The sequence below is a fragment of the Rhinolophus sinicus genome, linkage group LG02 (assembly GCF_036562045.2).
Source record: "Rhinolophus sinicus isolate RSC01 linkage group LG02, ASM3656204v1, whole genome shotgun sequence".
Taxonomy (NCBI): Eukaryota; Metazoa; Chordata; class Mammalia; order Chiroptera; family Rhinolophidae; genus Rhinolophus; species Rhinolophus sinicus.
The window spans coordinates 192,489,577-192,509,583 of NC_133752.1; the positions used below are offsets into that span (position 1 = coordinate 192,489,577).

At 51.7% G+C, this 20,007-nt stretch overlaps 1 protein-coding gene across 1 annotated transcript; it reads right to left on the bottom strand.

Annotated features, from left to right (window-relative positions):
• Positions 1-2,688: 2,688 nt before the first annotated feature.
• Positions 2,689-13,465, bottom strand: DNAL4 (dynein axonemal light chain 4). The gene is made up of 4 exons (XM_019734557.2): positions 13,340-13,465; positions 6,007-6,217; positions 5,068-5,151; positions 2,689-3,756 (listed from the first exon to the last, which is right to left on the bottom strand). The coding sequence occupies exons 2-4, from the start codon at positions 6,073-6,075 to the stop codon at positions 3,592-3,594; spliced, it is 318 nt and encodes a 105-aa protein (XP_019590116.1). The 5' UTR covers positions 6,076-6,217; positions 13,340-13,465; the 3' UTR covers positions 2,689-3,591.
• Positions 13,466-20,007: the final 6,542 nt, after the last annotated feature.

Consider the following 20,007-nt stretch of genomic DNA (forward strand, 5'->3'; position numbering starts at 1 on the left):
AGCCGGCCCGGTGGCTCAGGCGGTTGGAGCTCTGTGCTCCTAACTCTGAAGCCTGCGGTTCGATTCCCACATGGGCCAGTGGACTCTCAACCACAAGGTTGCCGGTTCGACTCCTCGACTCCTGCAAGGGATGGTGGGCCGTGCCCCCTGCAACCAGCAATGGCAACTGGACCTGGAGCTGAGCTACGATTGAAAGGACAACAACTTGACTTGGAAAAAATCCTGGAGGTACACACTGTTCCCCAATAGAGTCCTGCTCCCCTTCCCCAATAAAAGAAAAAGATAACGCATCCTCCATACCTCAGTATCTTCCTTTGTAAAGGGACAGTGATTACCACCTTGGAGGCCTTTTGGAGATACAGGACATCATGGTCATTAGGAAGGGAGCCCAGTGCCTGCCAAGTGGGGGGCCCTCAACAGAGGGAAGTTTCTTCCTCTTGAACCCCACTTTCAGTCCCTCTTCCGCCCTCTCGTGAGCTCCACTTGAATCTCCTCCACTCCCCGAGCACCTCCCTGCCTTCCTCATGCCACCCTTTTTCTGCACGTGCCATTGCTCCCTCAACCAGTGGTGCCTTCCCCGGCATCCACCCCGTCCCACCCATCCCCGGAAAACGCCGAGGCCCAGTTCAGTGCCTTCCCCTGTGCCCCAGGCAGTGAGAGTGCTCTCTTCTCTGAACCCCGCATTCCCCTGAACCCCACCCTCTCTCTTCTCTGACCAGATCACTTAAATGCATCCTGCTTTTCTGTTCCTGGGTCTGTCTCCCTCCATAGATTGCGAGCCATTTGCTGCCAAGGAGGGTGCATTCGTCATTGTCCTGTCCCTTGCCTTTTCAGCCCCCATCAGCAATGCTTGCTGACTTACAGGCCACGAGCAGGGAGAGCCCTGTGAGGAAGGTCAAGGTGACTATGGCTAGCACGGGCCGCGGGGAGTGGAGGGAAGTAAAGTGACTGAGTTCAAGAAAAGAAATCTCTGGGAAGCAGAGTTGCCATGGTCCCCGGTCACTTGACCTGACCCAGCAGAGAGCACACCACTCTGAGAGCAGCAGAGGGAGGCGAGTGGGGCGGGCGTCTACTGCCTTGGACGGAAGTGGGACCACTGTATCGCGTGCCTGCTAGAGCCAGCCCTTGACAAACCCAGTCTCCCTCAATTTCCACTGGGTCCGGGGGAGTTGGTTGTCAGCACCCCATCCATAGGTGGGAAGAAAAGTAGCATGGCCAAGCGTGAGCAGTCAAGACAGTAAGAGCACACACGTGCTCCAGACACAGGCTGAGACTCCGAGCAACCTCAGGGGGCTGGTGCTTTTTATTCTCATTCTACAGACAAGGCGACCACGGCCCAGGGAGGTGAGGAAGAGCAGAGCGGGGCCTGCGCCAGACTTGTGGGCCTCAGGGCCCACACTCCCACCGCCACCCACACCGCCTGGTTCGGGCTGGGCCACCGTTGCTTTTTGGCACCACGCATGGCAGATTAGAGGAGAGAACAGACGCAGAGCAGGCGGTTAATAAACTGTAGCTATTCCAGGCCTTGGCGCCCCCTCTCCTTTCTTCCTATATCTGTGCGTGTCGCCAGCTTCTCCAGCGGCACCTGGTGTGCTGCAGGGCTTGGGCCAGCGCAGGTGCCAGGTGAAGGAGCTGCCTGCCTCGCCTCCGCGTCTCCCTGCCCCACGTCCCAGAAGGCCAGGACCCACTCCAGTTAGAGCCCATGAGCCGTCCGACCAGATGGCCAGCTGGGCAGCAGTGACCTCCACTTCTGTTTCTTGTCTGCTGCCCTGCACTCAGCTCAGGCCCGGAACACAGCAGGCGTGCATGGAAGTGGGACCCCCGCATCATGTGCCTGCGAGAGCCGGTCCTTGTGAAGTTCAAGCACCTGTTAAGTTCACGAGGGAACCCACAGCGCTCCTCTCCCTGCTCAGCCACACTGGCCTTTGTCCGAGCAAGCTTTAGCAGCCTGACACGACGCAGCCCCACAGATCTCATTACAATCGGACCCTCAGCCTCACAAGGGCGTGACTGGGCCAGGTGCCAGGACTCCCAGGCCTGAGCGTGCTGGGTGGGCCCGAGCTGAAGGGGCTTCATGGTCCCGCAATGCAGCCCCCTCAACCTCCAGCCACTTCCACCTCTGCAGTGACTCCAGGCCGTGGCCTGAAGCACACCCTCCCATGGCAAATCCCATTCTCCCTTCAAGACTGGCTTTCAGGCCTCACCCTGCCGGAGCCCCTTACTCCCTAGGCTGGGCGTGGGGTCCCCCCTTCCCTTCCCAGAAGGCCCTGTCCTAGCTTTTACTGTGTCAGTTTCCACTCCCAGCTAAACAACTGGGTTGAGTGTTCCTTTGCAATCAACTGTGAGCTCACTGAGGGCAGGGTCAGTGGCTTTTCCATCTTTGCATCCACCTTCCTAGGGCCGGGAACTCAATAGCTGCTGAATAAACATCTTTGAACTGAATAAATTTATGCGAGACTGAAAACGTCCTTATAGTAGTTGACTCTGGCCACCAAAGGTGTCGTCAGTGCCCACATGGCCCCATCCACCTGCACTCAGCCCACACCCGGGATGTAGAGGGGAGGGGCGCTGCCTGGCACAGGGCTCCCAGCAGCCGCGCTGTCTACCAGGGGCCTCTCTGGGCCCCCAGGACCCACCACACCCTGAGGGTCCGCATCGCATCGTCCCCCAAGAGGCAACAGATCGAGATCAGTTTTTGGCCATTTTAATTGTAAAAACCAAGACATTTATATAAATAAGACCGCTATGTAAAATAGGATTCACCCTTCTACTAAAACCCTTCTCCCCACACTCAAAAAGAATATAGAAAACCCAGCAGAGATAAGAAGTACAAATCAGCATGCGGTCCCTGATGAGAAGCAACTGGCAGGCCAGGTTTCCCTGCTGAGACAGGCCTCATGGTGAGCGCACTCCTGGCCCAGGCGGCTCACTGGAGGCTCAGCGACACCTCGAGAAACTGCTCCATCGCGGTTCCCACACCCTCAGCCACTGGTCATCAACTGCACGGTGGGGGCAGTGGAACAGGCTCATAGGCCTGGTGGCTGGGAAGGGCAGGGAGGAGGGGACAGGGGAAGGCTGCTTGGTCCTCAGGCCGGAGCCCAGGCTATGAAGCTGTTGGTCCCATGCGGTGCAGCGGTTGTTCAGCCTGGGCTCAAGGTGGGGAAGGGGCTTCTGGGGAGTCACCACTTCTCCAGAGGACAAGGAGAGAAGCTGTCCGTGCTCCCGGAGAGGAGAGGCTCCTGCTCGGGGCCATTGCATACGGCCAGTAAAGACAGGGACAGTGGACACCTGCCAGCAGTGCTGGGGTGGAAGGGCAGGGGGCTCCTGGGATGCGAGGGGACACCAGACTCCAAGAGACGTTCCCTGTCGCCACCCTCCTCCTACCCTGTCACACCTCCCTGCCTGGGAGTTTGGGGGTAGAGATGGCGACGAATTCACACTGAGCGTGGCTCAGGACACCGCTACACAGGACAAAAGAAAGACCCCTGGCTCTCCTTCAAACAACCGAGACCTGCCTGGGCCTGCTCCCCATGCCAGGTGAATGGCAGGCAAAGGCCCTGAAGGGGACAGGGGCAGGGGGAGGGGACAGTGTCAGGAGCACTTCCAGACACACACAGCCAGGGTCCCCCCGAAGTACAGGTAGAGGAGGTTCTTCACCTCATGTGTGATCTCAAACCCAAAGCCTTCGCCGATCACCACGTGCCAGGAGGAGCCGAACTTCTTGTCCATTGTCTCTTTGATCATCTTGGCCGCGCTCTGCAACAAGGGGGGCTCATTAGCGCGCGATGGGGGCGGGGGGGGGCAGGAGGCAGCTCCCTCTGTGGGAAGCCCAAGTGTTGGCAGGAGAAAGGCCTGCTGCCCCATTATTGTTCTCCTGCTCATGGAACCGTCAGAAAGGGTTTCCACGCTGGCCACCGCCTGCCAGGGGCTGCTCACAGGGACAGAGGACCAGACATTCCCTCGCCGGTCACGAAGACACTGGCTAAGGTAGCGCATCAGCTCTGGAGACAGAGCCCTGGGTGTGAGTTCTGGCTCTGCCACTTCGGGCCCATTTCTGGTGCCAGCATCACAGTTCACTCAGGACTAAGTGAAGTCACACCTCTGAGACCACCTTGTGGGGCTACTATTGTCTCTGCGAGGTGTCGGCTTTGCCTTCAGGGAACAAAAAGGCTTTTCCCAATGGGTTCAGTGGGCTCCCAGAAGAGAGGCTGGACTGCTTCTCTCAGTTGCGGCAACAGCCCCCCTCCCTCCTGTGCTGACTCGGTCCAGAAGCGTCTTTCAAGAAGAGGTCTAGGGAGTGGCAGAGGCCCTGGTGTTTGTGGGACAAGTGCCAACCCTGGACACCCTCTGTCCACCAGCCGCACGACCACTGTGCCAGGAGAGCACTTCACTGGCACCATCTCAGTACACACGCCCTCAGCCCTGCCCAGTGAGGGGGCAGCATCCCCACCTCCAGTTAGCCTAGGAAACGGGGGCTCCGAGATGAGAAATGGCTCATCGCAGGTTAAAAGACTAGGAAGGACTGGAGACGGGATCTGAACTTGGGCCTCTCGCTGGCCAGGTTCTGCCTCCCCACCGGCTGCCATGTCACCATCACCAACTTCTCTCTCCCTCGCCACCAGACTGATGAATGACATTCCCTGTAGATGTCTACTGGCCGTGTCGCCAGCACCTAGAACAGGGCCTGGCAGAGACGGCGTTTAATGTCTTTTCGGAATGGATGAGTGGATACATGAATGAATGCCTGGCGGGCCTCTGTTCTCCGCTGGGATGGAGCCACGGGGAAAGTGCCCTATGCAGCGCCCACCTGAGACTGGGAACAGGGGCAGGGGTGTCACGGACACCCTCTGGCTTTTCTCCCTCTAGGGCTGCATGTGACCACCAGATCAGTGCCCGCAGACAGCACCAGCCTCTTCCCTCGCTGGCCTTGCCCAGGCTGCGAGTGCGTCCAAGGAAGGCGCTAGCCTGGTCCCAGCGGGACTCTCGGGAGCTGGCTGTGGGGACTGGGCTACTTCAGCCACGGGAGGCACCAAAGGCACAAGGGGCCGCCTGTGTCGATGGCAATACCTCGTTGTTGTTGGAGAATTTCTCACAGGCCGTGACACACAGCTCCATGGTCTCCACCCGCATCTCCTCGGGCATGTCCGAGTGCTAGAGACAGGGCAGGGGTGACAAAGAGAGAGGCTTAGCCGTCAGCTGGTCTCTGGGCTGGACTCTCTGTCCTGAGCTTAAGGCACGGACACCAGTAGCTGCCCTGGCACAGGCCTGGGCACAACCCAGAGAGGCAACCCGTCTCCTTACTCAGGGCGCGCAGCTGGGGCAATGGGGGCAGGGACTCAAGTTGAGGTAAAACCCTCCCCTGGTCCGCTCTGAACTCAGGAGAGAACCCACGTTCCCTAGCAGGTTCTTGACCGTGGCCTGCCAGGCCTGTGAGGTCTGCCCCGTCCCTCTGACCCTCGTGTCCTGCCACCTCCTCAGCACTCCGTTCCACCAACACTGCCTTCTTTCTGTTGCTCCACAGGCCACACTCATTCCCACCTCGTGCTTTCTGGGTTTGCTGCTTCCCTGCCCGGAACGTTCTTCCCTGACCTTCACAAGGCTTGCTCCCAAACTTTATTCAGGTCTCTGATCAGAGAAACCTTTTCAGAAGCTAACTGCTACTCTAGCCCTTTACACCTGCTTTATTTGACCCTGTAGACGTACTACCTAACACTATGTTGTTTAACCCTTTCTTTCATGTGGGCCAGGCCTTTGTCTTCACAACTGTATCCACAGTGCCTAGAACAGGGCCCAATATATAGCAGGCGGCCTAATAACACTTGTTGAATGAATGAATGAATGAATGAAAGAATGAGTCACTGTCAACGCCTAGATCTCTAGATCTCAGCCAGCAAAGTCCTTCTTAACTCCCTCGCCCTGCCGCTCTGCCAAGGACGAGCGCCCCACGTCTCTCTCCAAGGCTGTGTGGGCCCTGATGGTCGCCCTGCCCCCTCCCCTGGGGCTTACCCTGACCAGAGGGAAGGTCTGCAGTCGTTTATAATCAGCCTCCTCTTTCTTCCCTTCTGCTTCTCCCATGATCCTTCCACCGTGACCACTGGAGGCGAGAGTGGGGGTTTTCAGGAGGTGCTGGGACTGGCAATTACGACACGCCCAGGAGATTCAGGAAGCAGGCCCTGCCAGCTTGGTGGGAGCAGAAACTGTCTTTCCCCAAGGGGTGCTGTCGAAAACAGGAAAAACCAGGAGAAAAGAGTTGGCTTTAAAACCACACATCACAAATTAGAAATGTCTCAGTTAACAACCTGACACCTCCCCGTCTTAACTCCTCCGCATCCTTTTCCAAATGGCCAGCAAGTCTGCAGGCAGGAGGATGAGTCAACATGAGATGCTGGGACCCAGTTAAGAACACACTGGTCTGATGCTGCAAGCCCACACTGTCATCACCAAGACAAATACTGAGTGCGGGCCAGGCCGGGATGCAGCTGTGAGCAAGCAATGAACAAGCACGGCCTCCCGCACGCCCACGACGTACACGGGCCTTATTTCTCAGCTGACGCGATTACAAAGTTCAATGTCAGGCCACGATCCACAATCCTGAGCTTATGGGCAAACAAGTGCCTCCTTCTGCAGGTCCCTGATCTACGGGAGGAATGGGAACAGCGACGCCCTGTGTCCTGCTTGGCACACCGGGCTCCCCAGCTCTTCCTCCCCACGCCCCCTCCGGCCACTGTGGCCTGTGTGGCTCGCCCAGGAGGTGGAGGCCTGCGCGTCAGTGCTGGTTCTATGCTCAGCGCAGTGTGGCTTGGGCCTCAGACCGCTCACCAGTAACCCAGGGCAGGCACAGCCATTTCATGGGGATGTTATGAGAATCAAATGAGACAATGTGTGTGGCAACAGCCATAGGGCCAGCCACTCAAAACACTCACTGCGCTTCCTCCCATCTGGCTCCTGCGGGGATCAAATGAGAGAACACATGTGGATTCGGCTGGAAAGGTAGAAGCCTAATACACGCATACAGGTGTTTTTCTCTTTCCAAATCGAGTTAGCTAATAGATAACTAGATGGGGCTTTTTCTAAAGAGAGGGGTGTGGATCCTAAATGACTGGGAGCATGGCTGGAAATCCTGCTGTTTCTCCTACAATCCAATTTATCCTATAATTCAAAGGACTTTCTCATCTCAGAAGAAGTACGACTATAAATGGATACAAACCACCCTGTTGTTAAACCCTTTTTAACAATAATCCATATTGGACAAATACAGACAAATGATGTCATTCCGGCATTTCTCACGTTTCCCAAAAGAGTTACTTTCACGCCAGAGCCACTGAGCCCCGAAGATGCCTAGCATAGTATCTAACAGGTAGGTAATGACAGGTGACATTTCACAGGTTCCCTGTGTGGGGGCTGCTGCGTGCACTGACTCAGCCGCTGCTGCAAGAACTCCACGAGTTGGGTCCTGTACCAAGAGGCACGAAGCTGGCACGCTGCTGGCCTGCGGTCAGTCACTCAGCCAGTGAGCGGCAGGGCTGGGGTTTGAATCCGGGCACAGGCTCCGGTGTGGGCACTCCTAGCCCCTCCTCACAGCACTGACACACAGTAGGCACCCACGAAACTCACCTCGACTGCCTGACCCCTAGTGAGGCTCATGTGATGCCAGCACTGCGATGAACGTTTCGTCTTCCTTTCGCTGTGTGCTGTTCTAACGCTAACCTGACCTCCGTTTGGCCACGCGTTGAGCTTTCTGTGTGCTTTTCTAGGCCGGGCTCTCATTTCATCCCTCCCCGATGCCGCAGAAGCCCTGAGCACCACTCCATTTGGTCAGCTCCCCCAGACGAGGCTGCAGGCCTGGCACTGACTCCACCATCCCACGACGCTGGTATTTTCTGATTTCTCAGCGAACAGATGGTTCCTCTTATCTCATCAATTCTGGGCATCTGTACCATTCAGATACTAGTTTTTGTTTGTCTCTACATATAAGTTGGCAAATGACCAAGCACAATCTCATTGTACGTTCTGCTCATGTTGCTTATTTCACAGAATCCACTTTGTCTTTGCTGGTAAGGCCCATCCATCTCCCATTCCGTCCCGTCCTCCCCGCTTTGGTACAGGCCACGTTGTCGCCTCCTCCTCCACGTTACCAGGGTGTGACAGGAGGTGGTGGCTACACTGATGACCGAAGGATAAGGCAGGGCTTTAAAGTTTACCTCTCAAGATTTTCAAGTGGGAACCACTTAAGATGCTGAAGCAGCTGCTTAGGCATCTTCCTAAACATTTCAGTTTGATTCAATTCATCCTCAGTCTAAAACGTGCGAGCGTGGCGGGGCCTGGGAGGGCGTTCAGAGGCGAGTGTGCCCGGGCCCGCCCTGGGGGAGGTCAGCGTCTGTGACAGTCACTCCAACTCTGCTTCAGCATACGGACTCCTGATGAAACAAGACTTCGGAGGTATTACCAAAGCCCACTCTTGAGGAACAAAGCCGGAAAAGCCACTGGGACAGTTTGTGGGGGAAGGGACAGGACCAGAGGGCGGAGTCTTTAGGCTTGAATGCCAATTATATAACTGAAATGACTTCTTCCGTCTTCCTTGCTTTGCAGCCTTGGGTGTCTTCCTCTATGAAACAGGATAATCCCACCTTAGCCGCTGAAGCTGTTGCAAGCACCAAGGCTCTGCATATCAGCATGTTGAAAATTTAAAGCTGTCTGCACTGTTATTACACTGCTCTTCCTACTGCCTGCTATTAGCCAGGACTTTTGTCAACGTGATTCCACCACGTTTATTGAGGACCACGATGGCAAATAGCTTTTCCTAACCACTACAGGTATTTTTGGGGGTTCCAAAAGGGTTGAAACTTATGGATTAAAAAGGAAGCGTTATAGATGGTGCTTCCAAATACAGAAAGGCAGGAGAATTTTTGATGATGCTGTATCGCTGGAGTACAGCTACCATCACTCAGCCGTGATTAAAAACCCTGCTGAAAGAACGCTGCCCAAAATAGCAGAACTGGAGGTTTTAATAACCTTATCAATCTTCTATGCAAATGAGTGTGTACCTGACAGCTCCAGGCCAGAACGAAGTCACATCAGGCCTAAAACAGAGCCCTTTAATAATGTAAGTGTGCCCATGGCCAGGGTACTTGAATCCCTGGGGTATCAAACACACGAGGCCAGAGGCAGCCTTGCTCTCTCTCCTGCGCTTTACTCTCCTCTGCGTGCCTGACATAGCTTCACCCATGTGTGACTCGAGGCTGCTCCTAGGTCCCAGGTGGCTCAGACAGGGCTCTTTATCGCATCGCCTTGTCAAAGCCAGTGTCCCTTGTCCCAGTGTCCCTTCTTTTGTGGCACTGACCTCAGTCACTAATTATTATTTGGCTTCTGAAGCATTTGGGAAGAATCCTTAAGAGGGTTAGGGAATGTGACAGGGATGGTGAAAAATGAATGGATTCTGGGAAATAAGGCCCAAAGTGTCACTAGCCCCCTTGGGGGGGCCCTGGCCGCTCAATGCCTGGAACACTCCTGGCCCGAGGACCACAGTTCCCGACTCTTAACCATCGCCTGGAAGCTGAGAGATGGGAGGACACACTCAGGGCAGGTCATGTGATTTAAGTGCAGGCTTCACAGGCAGAGCTCAATTCACATCTTGGTCTGTCTCGGACAAGTGTTTTACCTCTGTAAGCCTCAGCTCTCTCATCGGGAAACTGGACTAAGAACAGACTCCACAGTAAATGTAAGCGCTTATTACTGGTGCAGTAAGATGGGGAAATCCAACGTCCTTCTTCATATACCAGCCAAGTAAACATCTAAACATTCAGCCAAACAAAGCAATATATATCGAGTTCCCAACCTGTGCAAACCACCGTGGTTGTACTGAAGGAGGAAAGAGCCACAAGGAAAGCCGGGAAAACACAGTTTGGGCCGGGGCTGGGCATAGTGGTGTGATTACACTGTGCTTTCACGTTCGTTGTCTCATTTTATCCCATAACAACCTGTGGGGTCAGTATCCACTCCTAGTTCCCAGACAAGGCTCCTGGGGTTCAGAGAGGTTTTCGCACTGGCCCAAGGATACACAACCCGTATCTATATTCTTCTGATTCTACCTTTTGTGCTTTCTCCCTTGTCACAAGCAAGTAGGAGACAAGACAGAAACACAACTAACGTCAATCCTCAGCAGTCACCAGTGCAGCCACCTGTCCGGGCACGCCTCCCACTTCCAGGTATATCAGGGATACACAATTGGGCTCCTTGGTCATCCTCCTGCCTTTCCCTGACATTTCCACCCTCTGCCTTCCGGTAAACAAAGCTGGTAAGGTGATAACCTAAGGGATGGGGGGCATCCATCCAAGATGTCAGTGGGGAGGTCAGGAAATGATACTTGGGAGACCTGGATTTCACAGATCGCTTTGAAATGGGGGAAACAAACACAGGGTTAACATTCTACAATTTTGCTAGGAGCATTAAAAAACACATCATCTACTAGGAAAGAAACGTTTAATAGCAGGAGGAGACTGCAGAATAAAGGACAGTCCCTCTCAAGAAAAGACAGTGACCTTTCATACACACACAAAAGGTGTGTTTTTTTTTAATCGCCCATATTCCTTCTAATTTTACTGAGGTCCAGCGACAATGTCTGATGTGCTTTAGACCATGGGGAAGGAGGGAGAGAAAGAAGGAGGGAGGGAGGGATAGAGACAGAGACAGAGATAGAGGGCGGGAGAGATATCAAGACATTTTCTTGATGTATAACATGAGGTGATAAACAACACTGACTCACGTCGCATATCTCATGGGCATACTCAGCTCTAGATGAAATCCCAAACATTCTGCTCGAACTACAAAGTACAACAGAAAGTCACCACCATCGCTGCTATCGGCGCTACACGAGGACAGCTGCCTGCTACAGACAGGGGCTCATGCAGTCTGCCACCTCTATTCCCATTCAAGAGAACAGATTTGAACATAAGAGACTAAGAATGACGTTATCACAGCAATAAATTGGAGTGAGCCCTGACTTATTTTTTTTTAAATGTCATTCACAATTGCTAATTACTAGGGACAGCTCACAACCAGTCATGACTTGGCAGGGCATCATGAGTCCAGACAATCACCTGGGGCTGAAGGACTTTAGCTATTATCCTGTAGATGCTCCAAAGTGCAAAGTCCAGGGACTGGCACAGGGCAGGAGACTTGCAACAAATATTTAAATTGTAATTGAATTAAATTAAATTTCATTTGCCCACTGGGAAAGGAGAGGACATACCAAATCCACTCAATAGTGTTTACTGAGCACTGACTGAAGTGAAGCAACAGGATAGGTGTTCTACACCCAGGATCTCATTCCCCCCGATAACTGTCAGGCAGGCACTAATAGCCCTACTTTTCTGATGACCACGCAGGCTGAGAAAAGGAAGACTAACACATGGAGGAGCTAGGACGCGATCAGATATATGACTTCAAGCGTATACTTTTCCATTACTCCACTATAAGCAAGAGACAGCCCCTGCTTTCAAGGAGCTGACAATCTAAAATGCGAGACCAACCCGCATACACAAGGAACTATGATTCATGATAGAAAGACAGATGCAGAGATAAAAGGAACGAGGAGAATTCTGGAGGGGGCAGGGGAGACGACAGCAAAAAAAGCTTGGTGGCAGGGGCAGCGTCAGAGTCAGGCCTTAAAAGGTGAGTAGGAACCCGGACAGGTGGACAAGATGAGGAAGAACTTCCAGGAAGAGAGATGAACAAACATGATGATAGCCAAGCAGAAAGCAGTGTTTTCTGTGAAGAACCTCGGTCTAATATGGCTGGAGGACAGAAGCTGGCGAAGGAGAAGGGAGAAAGGAGGCCGGGAAAAAAGGCTGGGCTAGATTGTGGAAGTGTAGAAGGGCCCTAAAACCCAGGTTTAAGAAGTGTGGATATACTTAGGGGGAATGAGAAGCCCTGTGAAGGACTCTTGGGGGTTGCTGACATGGTTGTGTTTGGGGGCAATTATTCTGGTTAATATAACTGAGTTAACAGAAGGAGGGACCTGAGATACAGACACCCGTTAGGAAGCTACAGCAATGGTCCACGTGACAGGCATTAAAGACCTGAACCAGGGAGGTGGCTTCAGGAGTGGAGAGGATGTGAGATCCTTGCAGAGGCAGAATCAAAGCAACGTGATAACCGCCTGAGTGGGATGGGCACGGCAGAGTGACAGATGATCCCCCAGGAGGATGGTGATGCCAATAGAGACAGGGGAAGTCAGGAGAATAACAGATAGGCAGAAAGTAGGCCAGTTTAATTTTAGAACTACTGACTTGAAGTTGCTGGTGAGAGATGCAAATGAGGTGTCTCATCAGGAGTACGTAATCACGAAATCATGGCTCACCAGGGGAAGAAGGGAAGCCATTGAGCCCAACCATCACATCAAAATATCAATCTCTACTCTCACCCGCACCCCGAAGTATCCCTAAGGGTGGAAACCCAGGAGAGAGCTCAGAGCTGGAGATCTGGATTTGAAGGTCACGCGGAGAAATGACAGTTCACGCTAAGGAAGTTGGGGACACTTCTGAGGGAAAAGTGGGGGAAGAGAGACAAAGGAAGGAAAGTAACAAATACTGAATGTACACTGGACTGGACTCTTTATACTTCATATAATCCTGACAATTCCTAAAGGAGACGTTCTGTAGTATCCTCATTTTATATGTGCACGGACTGGAGCCCAGGGAGATTAGGTAACTCTCTAGGGTCCTGCAATCGGGAATCCAAATCAGGTTTGTCAAGTTCTTTTCACTACACCCGATTCTTCCCAATGGGAAGCACATCCTGGGGGAAGGCGACAGTTGGGTCAAAGAATCACATCCTAGAACGTCAGAGTCGAAGAGGCCTCTACAAATCACTGAATCCAACTTCTCGTTTACAGATGGGGAAACTAAGGCCCAAAGATGGAAATGACCAGCGTGGAGTCCCAGCACGTCGCCTACTGTCCAAGTCCAGCAGTCTGGGCCTAGGCTCTGGCGACCACCGACCTAGCCGGGGGAAGGGGGGGAAATTACTCCGCGAAAGGTGGGGGGAAATCAAGGTGCTGGTGGGGGGAGGAGTCGGGTCAGGGAGGATGGACAGGGCCTCGGGTGGGGAGGGGGGAAGAAGCGGCCTGCAGAGTCGCGACGGCGAATCTGTCACGACCGAGCTCTCAAGTCCCCTAAGTGGGGGGTGGGGGCTGAGAGGACCTGGGGCTGGGGACCAGCAGGGAGGAGACTGAGGTGGGGCCTCCGCGGTGGGCGAGGCCCGGCCCACCCCGCGATGCTTCCCGGCCCCTCTTCGGGCCGGCCCTCCCCACCCCGCTGCCCGCCGCGCCCCGGGGCCTCACCTGCTCCCGCGGGGGCTGGACCCGGGGCCGCAGTTAGCTCACCCCCGCCAGGGTTGTCAAGGAGCAAAACAAGAGTGTCTTAGCAACAGCAAGGAAGTCCTGCCCCCTCACCGGACGTTGACAAAAATTTCACTTCTTATTGGTGAATAAAAGTGTCCTTCAATGTTGAAGGGCCCTACAACGTAGAGATTTGTACGAAAGGGGCGTGGTTTAGAGGCCAGGGAGGAGGGGCTTCCCTGTATAGTCGTCTTAAGTGGGCCTGAGGAGCCTGGGATATACAGAACTTCGCACTTTAGAGAAACAAACTTTGAAGAGCAGCGTTGTCTTGGGAGTTGCCTTTAGTCATTTGAAATAACAAATGCAATTGGTTGGTGTCGTGACACTGAGATGCTATTTTATTAGGATCTCAAAAGCCTAATAATAATTAGCATTTATGTAGGGCTTTTACAATGATGTCTCACCTGATTCTCACCACCATTCTTTTAGGTGATAGTATTCGTAACCCCACCTGAACTAAGGTTCAGAGAGGCTAATTTACTTGAACAATCAAGGTGAAGCTTCTTGAGAATGAACCCCGTTGCTTTCTCCACTGGAAGCCCTAAGCCATGGGAGACATTGTGCTGTCTAACAAGGTTATTCACAGCCTTCCTTTTCTCCCCCATAGGAGGGAAAACTAATCTGAAAATATTAATATAACTAGGGAAAGGAGAAGAACCTGCAAATTCAATTTTTTGTTGGTGGATCAAAGGGTCAGTGGGTACTCCGTCATTTAAACGTTTATTTTCTCATGGTAGGTACTCAGGTGAAACCCCACTTCACGTTCACTGGCACCTACTGGGAACTCACTCAGCCCTGGCCACGTGCTGGTGATTCAGAGAGGAGTAAGGTGAGGACCTAGGTCCCAGAGAAGGCACAATCCAGTTGTGGGACAGCTGTGTGAACAAATAATTCATTCTACCTGTGCTCTGGTAGAAGTGTGAGCAAGGTGCTGGTTCTCTCCAAGGAGGGAGTTAAGTCTCTGAGAGTTAACTCTCAAAGGAGATGGTGCTTGAGCTGGCTGAGTCTACCATGACCAGCAGACTGATGAAGGTGGAGGGCACAGTTCACTGGGGAAGTACTGGTGGCTCCATGAGGCCTGAGAGGAGGGTGAATGTGGTGTAAGCGGGAGGTGATGGTGACGAGGGTGAGGGTGAAGATGCAGAGGGAAGTAGGGACCACAAGTGTGAGGAGGTTTTGAAAGCCAGGTTCAGGGACTTTGGGGTGAGGTGAGAATGGGGGAAGCAACTGCTGGAAGGTTTCAAGTCTGGCAGTAACATCGTCAGATTTGGGTTATGGAAAGATGACTCAGGTGCTGAAGATGGTGGACTGGACTTAGAGTGGGTAGACAGAAGGCAGATACAGTGGGCTTAGTTTTGAGATTTGGCAGCTTGAGGTGTGCTAGACCATTGCCAATTGCCAGCTTGCCTCCCTGGTGCATTCTGAGGGTCCGGGGAATGTCTGACTCAACCTCCATATTTCCCGAAATCTCTTTGCCAACTTTCTTCAGGAGATGGGAGGTATCCTCTGTGGGGGATGAAGCTCTTGCCTCCGCCTCTCATCCAAATTTCTCTAAAAGGGGTCCACATTTGCTGTCTTCTCTTTCTCACCTCCCATTCACTCTTCAGCCCACTGCAATCTGGTTTCCACTCCCACGATACCACCAAAATTCCCTCTTCCATGGTTACCAGTGACCTCCGGAGCGGAATCCAATAGACCCATTTAGTCTTTATCTTCCTGGGCCCATCGTCTCTGCTGGCATAAGCCTGTCGACCACACCCATCTTCATGAAATTTTCTACCCCAGAGGTAAGGCCTGCAGAACTCTTTACCATGCAGATTCCAGGGTCCCACAGCATCAGAATGGTGAGGGGCAGGAACCTGTATTTTTCACAAGCACCCTGTGCACACTCACAGTTGAGAATCACTGCTCTATCCTAACATCCGGGGGCACCTCCCTCTCCTGGATCTCCTTGAACCTCTTTTCCTTTTGGCTTTCTTGGGCTCTTCTTTCTTTGTTCTCTGTGCCCACGTTGGTCCTCTTTCCTTCTCACCAATGGTCTCAAATTTCTTCTTACCCTAGGTCACCTCATCAGCAAGAGTTTCCCTTGCTCACACTTCCTGAGGTATTTAGTGGAATTGAGGGTTGAGTGTGTACTTTGGAAAATCCCCCCCTCTGGTGATTTCAAGCACTCTCCCAGGGAATTATGCCACCCCATGCATATCTGGTTGAGAATTATTGCCTTAAGTACTGTCCCTTGGGGATCTCATCCACTCCCATGGTTCCTATCAGTGTCCTTCTAGAGTCTAATAGCTCCTGTATTTCTCTCTCCAGATTCGGCCTCTCATTGGAGCGCCAGACCTAAATATCCAGTCGTCCCCTGGCCATCTCCACCAGAATGTCCCACAAGCCTTTCAAATTCAATGTGTCCCAAAATGAATTGATCATCTACCCCCAGACTGCTCTCCCTACACCCCACCTCAGTAAATGGCACCACCACCCACCCACTTGCCTCCATCAGAGACCAGGGACTCTCATCCTTCACACTGTGCCCACCATCACCCACCTCCTGTCAATCACCAGCCTGCCGATTCTGACTCTAACTCTGTCCTGATTACAGCTCCTTCTGACACTCCCCATGTGCACAGCACCACGCCCCCACCTGTATTATTACAACTTTCTACTGACTACAGTCTTGCCCATCTTCCAAACCACAGTCAGTGTGATCCTGCTAAAACCCAAATTTCACCACAGCATTCTTCTCTTTAACAACTCCTTCCCCCCGTCCACAGTTCCACATTACCTAACAGGTGATATCCAATGCCATCACCTGGCATTCAAAACCCCTATGGGGTGGCCTGTGGGTGGCTTTGTTTCCTTGCTGATTCTTCCCCTGTACTTTATGCCAACTCTCATGGCTCTCCACACACTCCATGTGGTTTCACACCTCCCTGCCTTTGCTCACGCATTCTCTCTACCCACATCCTCCCTCTGCTCTCCCCTCCTTTTGGCTAAGAGAGCCCATGCATTTTTGGTCAGAGCTTGTACACGTTGGGATTCCTTGCAACTAGAAGAGTCCTTTGTGCTGCATCTCATCTGGGGCATGTTCTTGCCACTGCCCTCTCCACTGTTTTGTACTTGAGTTTAATTCTCCACTTCCCCTGTGAGCGCCTTGAGGGCAAGAACCGTATCTTATTCATCTCTACGTCCCTGGGTTCCACACAGCATCTGGCAGAGAATAGGTGCTTAGTAAATGTTTCATGAATGAATGTATGAGTGAATGAATGACGGGGATAAGGTCCTATCCTCCCACCCCACTTCTTCAGACTCACCTCTTGCCACTCCCCAAGACTCAGCCTACAGGGACTTAAAACAACATACATTTCTTTTCTTACAGTTTTGGAGTCAGAAGTCTGAAATGGGTCTCACTGAGCTAAAGTCAGTGTCCCAGGGCTGCATTCCTTTGGCTCTCTGTAGGGGAGTGTGGGGACAGAACCAGGAGTGCAGTTTCCAGCTCTCAGCCTCACGTGGAAAGGTGCTCACTTGGGTAGTAAATGGCCATCAGCTGTGGCTAGTTGGCCGTCAGCTGTAACCAGTGAGCCATTGGCCACTAACATAACTGCCGTGGCTATACTAGCAGAAAATGGGGGCTAGCAAGAAGATGGTGGCTGAGCTAGCAAGAGCGGATTGCAGTTAGCATGGTGGATTGCAGCTAGCAGGTTGGTTGGTTGGCGGGCAGGGAAGCAGACAGCAGGTTGCAGGTCATGTGGATCCAGCCTCCAGTGAGACTATAGTGGTATGACTCCCCTATTTAGGGCTCCGTGGGTGTTCCTTTTTGGCCTAGCCATATCCTGCGTTTTTATGTGGGGAGTGGGACCAAAGACCCCGCATCACACCCTGCATGACAAATGGCGCAGTGAGCAGGGTCCCTCGCATGACAGGGAGACGGTTTCCTTCCCTTTTCCAGCGTCTAGAGTTTTCCCACATCCCTCCGACACTGACTCTTCCATTGCCCTCTTTCACATCTGACACTTGTGATTATATTGGTTCATCCAGATAATCCAGGTTAATCTTATCTCATGGTCACCCTATTAGCAACCTTAAGTCCATCTGTTACCTTATTTCCCTTTGCTACATGACATAACACATTCACAGGTTCTGGGGGTCAGGATGTAGACATCTTTGGGTGCTTGTTATTCTACCTACCATAGTCAGTTTGGGTGCAATTTTCACGTGTAGTTGAAAAGTGTCTATTCTGTAGTTGCTCTGTTAGGTCAAGTTTGTGAATCATTTTGTTTGAATTTTCTATATTCGTACTGAACTTTTAATCTGCTATCCTTATAAACCATTGAGAGTGATGTGTTAAAATACCCCACTAAAATTGTGGATTTGTCAATTTTTCCTTTTGGTTCTGTCAGTTTTTACTTTATGTATCATGAAATTGTGTTAATGGAGGCACACAAATTTATAATTGTTATATTTTCCTAAGAGATTGACTCTTTATCATCATGAAATGTCCCTTTTATCTCTAACAGTGCTTCTTATTTTAAAGTCTACTTTGAACTAAGTATAGCTACACCAACTTTCTTTGAATTAGTGTTTGCATAGCATATATTTTTATCCTTTTAATTTCACCTTTCTATATAATTATTTTAAAATCCAGTTGACTATATATATATATATATATATATATATATATATATATATATATAACTTTTTTATTTTTTTATTGGGGACAGTGTGTTTCTCCAGGGTCCATCAGCTCCAAGTCATTGTCCTTCAATCTAGTTGTGGAGGGTGCAGCTCAGCTCCAAGTCCAGTCACCGTTTTTCAATCTTTAGTCGCAGGGGGCGCAGCCCACCATCCCATGCAGGAATTGAACCAGTAACCCTGTTGTTGAGAGCCCACGCTCTAACCAACTGAGCCATCCGGCCGCCCCCCAGTTGACAATATTAATGTTTTAATTGGCATATTTATCTTTTATATTTAATGTAATTATCCATTTACATTAAATCTTTCAAGGAAGGAAGAGTGGTTAACTATGTGTCAAATGCAGCTGACACCTCGCCTCCGAGGAGGACCCAGGCCCAGCCATGAGGTTTTGTGACATGGAGGTCATTGCTGGCCTTGACAAGAGTGATCTCGGTGGAGTGGTGGGGACAGCAGCCGAGTGGGAACTGGCCAAGGAGTGAATAAAAGGGAGGAAATGGCAACAAAGACTACAGACCCAGTGAGCAGTGAAGGGTTAACTCAGTGGCTTCCGTGCTCAAACCCTGCACGTTCTGAAGAAGGCCTGGGCCTTGACCAGCGCCTGGCAGATAAGCTCTGGGCTTTTGGAATATTCTTCCTAATAAGAGTGTCTTTGTGTACCTTGGGCTATATCAGAGAGTTTCGGCTAAAAGAAATGACATATGGAAAATGTCTGTTTTTGTTTGCCCAGGGCCCTGGGTGATGCTGCATCAGTTTGGCTCTGATGGAGACTGAGAAGTTAAGGTCACTCGTGCGGGTGGCTCCATGCCTATGTGACTGAGCCCTCACCCCCCCTCCCCCAGTACAAAACCCGGACAACAAAGCTCTGGTGAGCTTTCCTGGTTGACAATTTCCTGTACCTCTGTCACACATCATTGCTGGGAGAATACATTGTCCATACAACTGCCCTGGGAGAAACAGCTAGAAACTTGCTCCTGGTCTCTCCCGGACTCTGCCCTGTGTGCCTTTTCCTGTGCTCTTTTTACTCTGTCTTTTCAATGTAACAAACCATAACTGGGAGTATAACAGCTTTTCTGAGTTCTGTGAGTCCTTCTAGTGAAAAAGAGCGAAGAAGGGGGTGATAGGTGGAGGAGGACACTGGCTCAGGGTGGGGGCTCTTGTTTGAGGAGCTCCTAGGGTAAATTTGCATGCCTATTGGCATGATAAAGGAGACAAGGAGAAGCTGGTAATTCAGGAAAGATGATCTTGAGAAGGCTAGGGGGATGGGACCCCTAATAGGAACAGGGACAGGATGGGGCCCAGTACACAGGGCAGGGAGAAACCGCCCTCGGCCCTTGGAGATCTCTGGCCACGAATTTAAAATTAAGTCAACACACATCAGATCCTGTGCTGTTCCGTGTCAGCGTTCAGCTGCGCAAGTGCTGGCAGGAAGCAGGTGGACAGTGGGATTTAACCAGGGTTGCATACTGCCAGCTGAGGGGGACAGAGGGAGAGAGCGTGTTTGTAAGTAAATCAATGCAAGAGAGGATAAACAAGGCGTAACTGCCTACAGCTGAGTTTTGCTCAATGGTAATTAAAAACAATATTTTAAAACAAATCTGGATTCATTCTGGAGTAGAATGAAGAAAGCATGTGAATTTTTCAGGTAACTCAGTAGACTTCAATATGGTTTTCTTCTTTGAAGTACTGCTTCCAGAGATACCCCTGGTCCTATGGTGAATTCACTCTTGCTGGAAGCTGTGAAGCTTTGGAAAAGTCTGGGAAGGCTTGTCTTGCTGGTGTGACCCTTTGACCCCTGACTGGCCCCCTGGCTTTTCACAAGGGCCATCTGAGGACAAGATCCAAATAAGAGCAGGACACTATTGATGGGACAGAAGGGTGGAGGCTGTGCCCCTAAGATGGTGTGGACAGGGAGGGCTAGG

What these genes read in the sequence shown, in the direction of transcription:
- DNAL4 (XM_019734557.2), bottom strand. Translation starts at nt 6,075, where the DNA reads ATGGGAGAAGCAGAAGGGAAGAAAGAGGAGGCTGATTATAAACGACTG. An exon ending in AGACCTTCCCTCTGGTCAGG is followed by an intron (nt 5,152 to 6,006) that starts GTAAGCCCCAGG and finishes CCCTGTCTCTAG; the next exon opens with CACTCGGACATGCCCGAGGA. An exon ending in AATTCTCCAACAACAACGAG is followed by an intron (nt 3,757 to 5,067) that starts GTATTGCCATCG and finishes CCCTTGTTGCAG; the next exon opens with AGCGCGGCCAAGATGATCAA.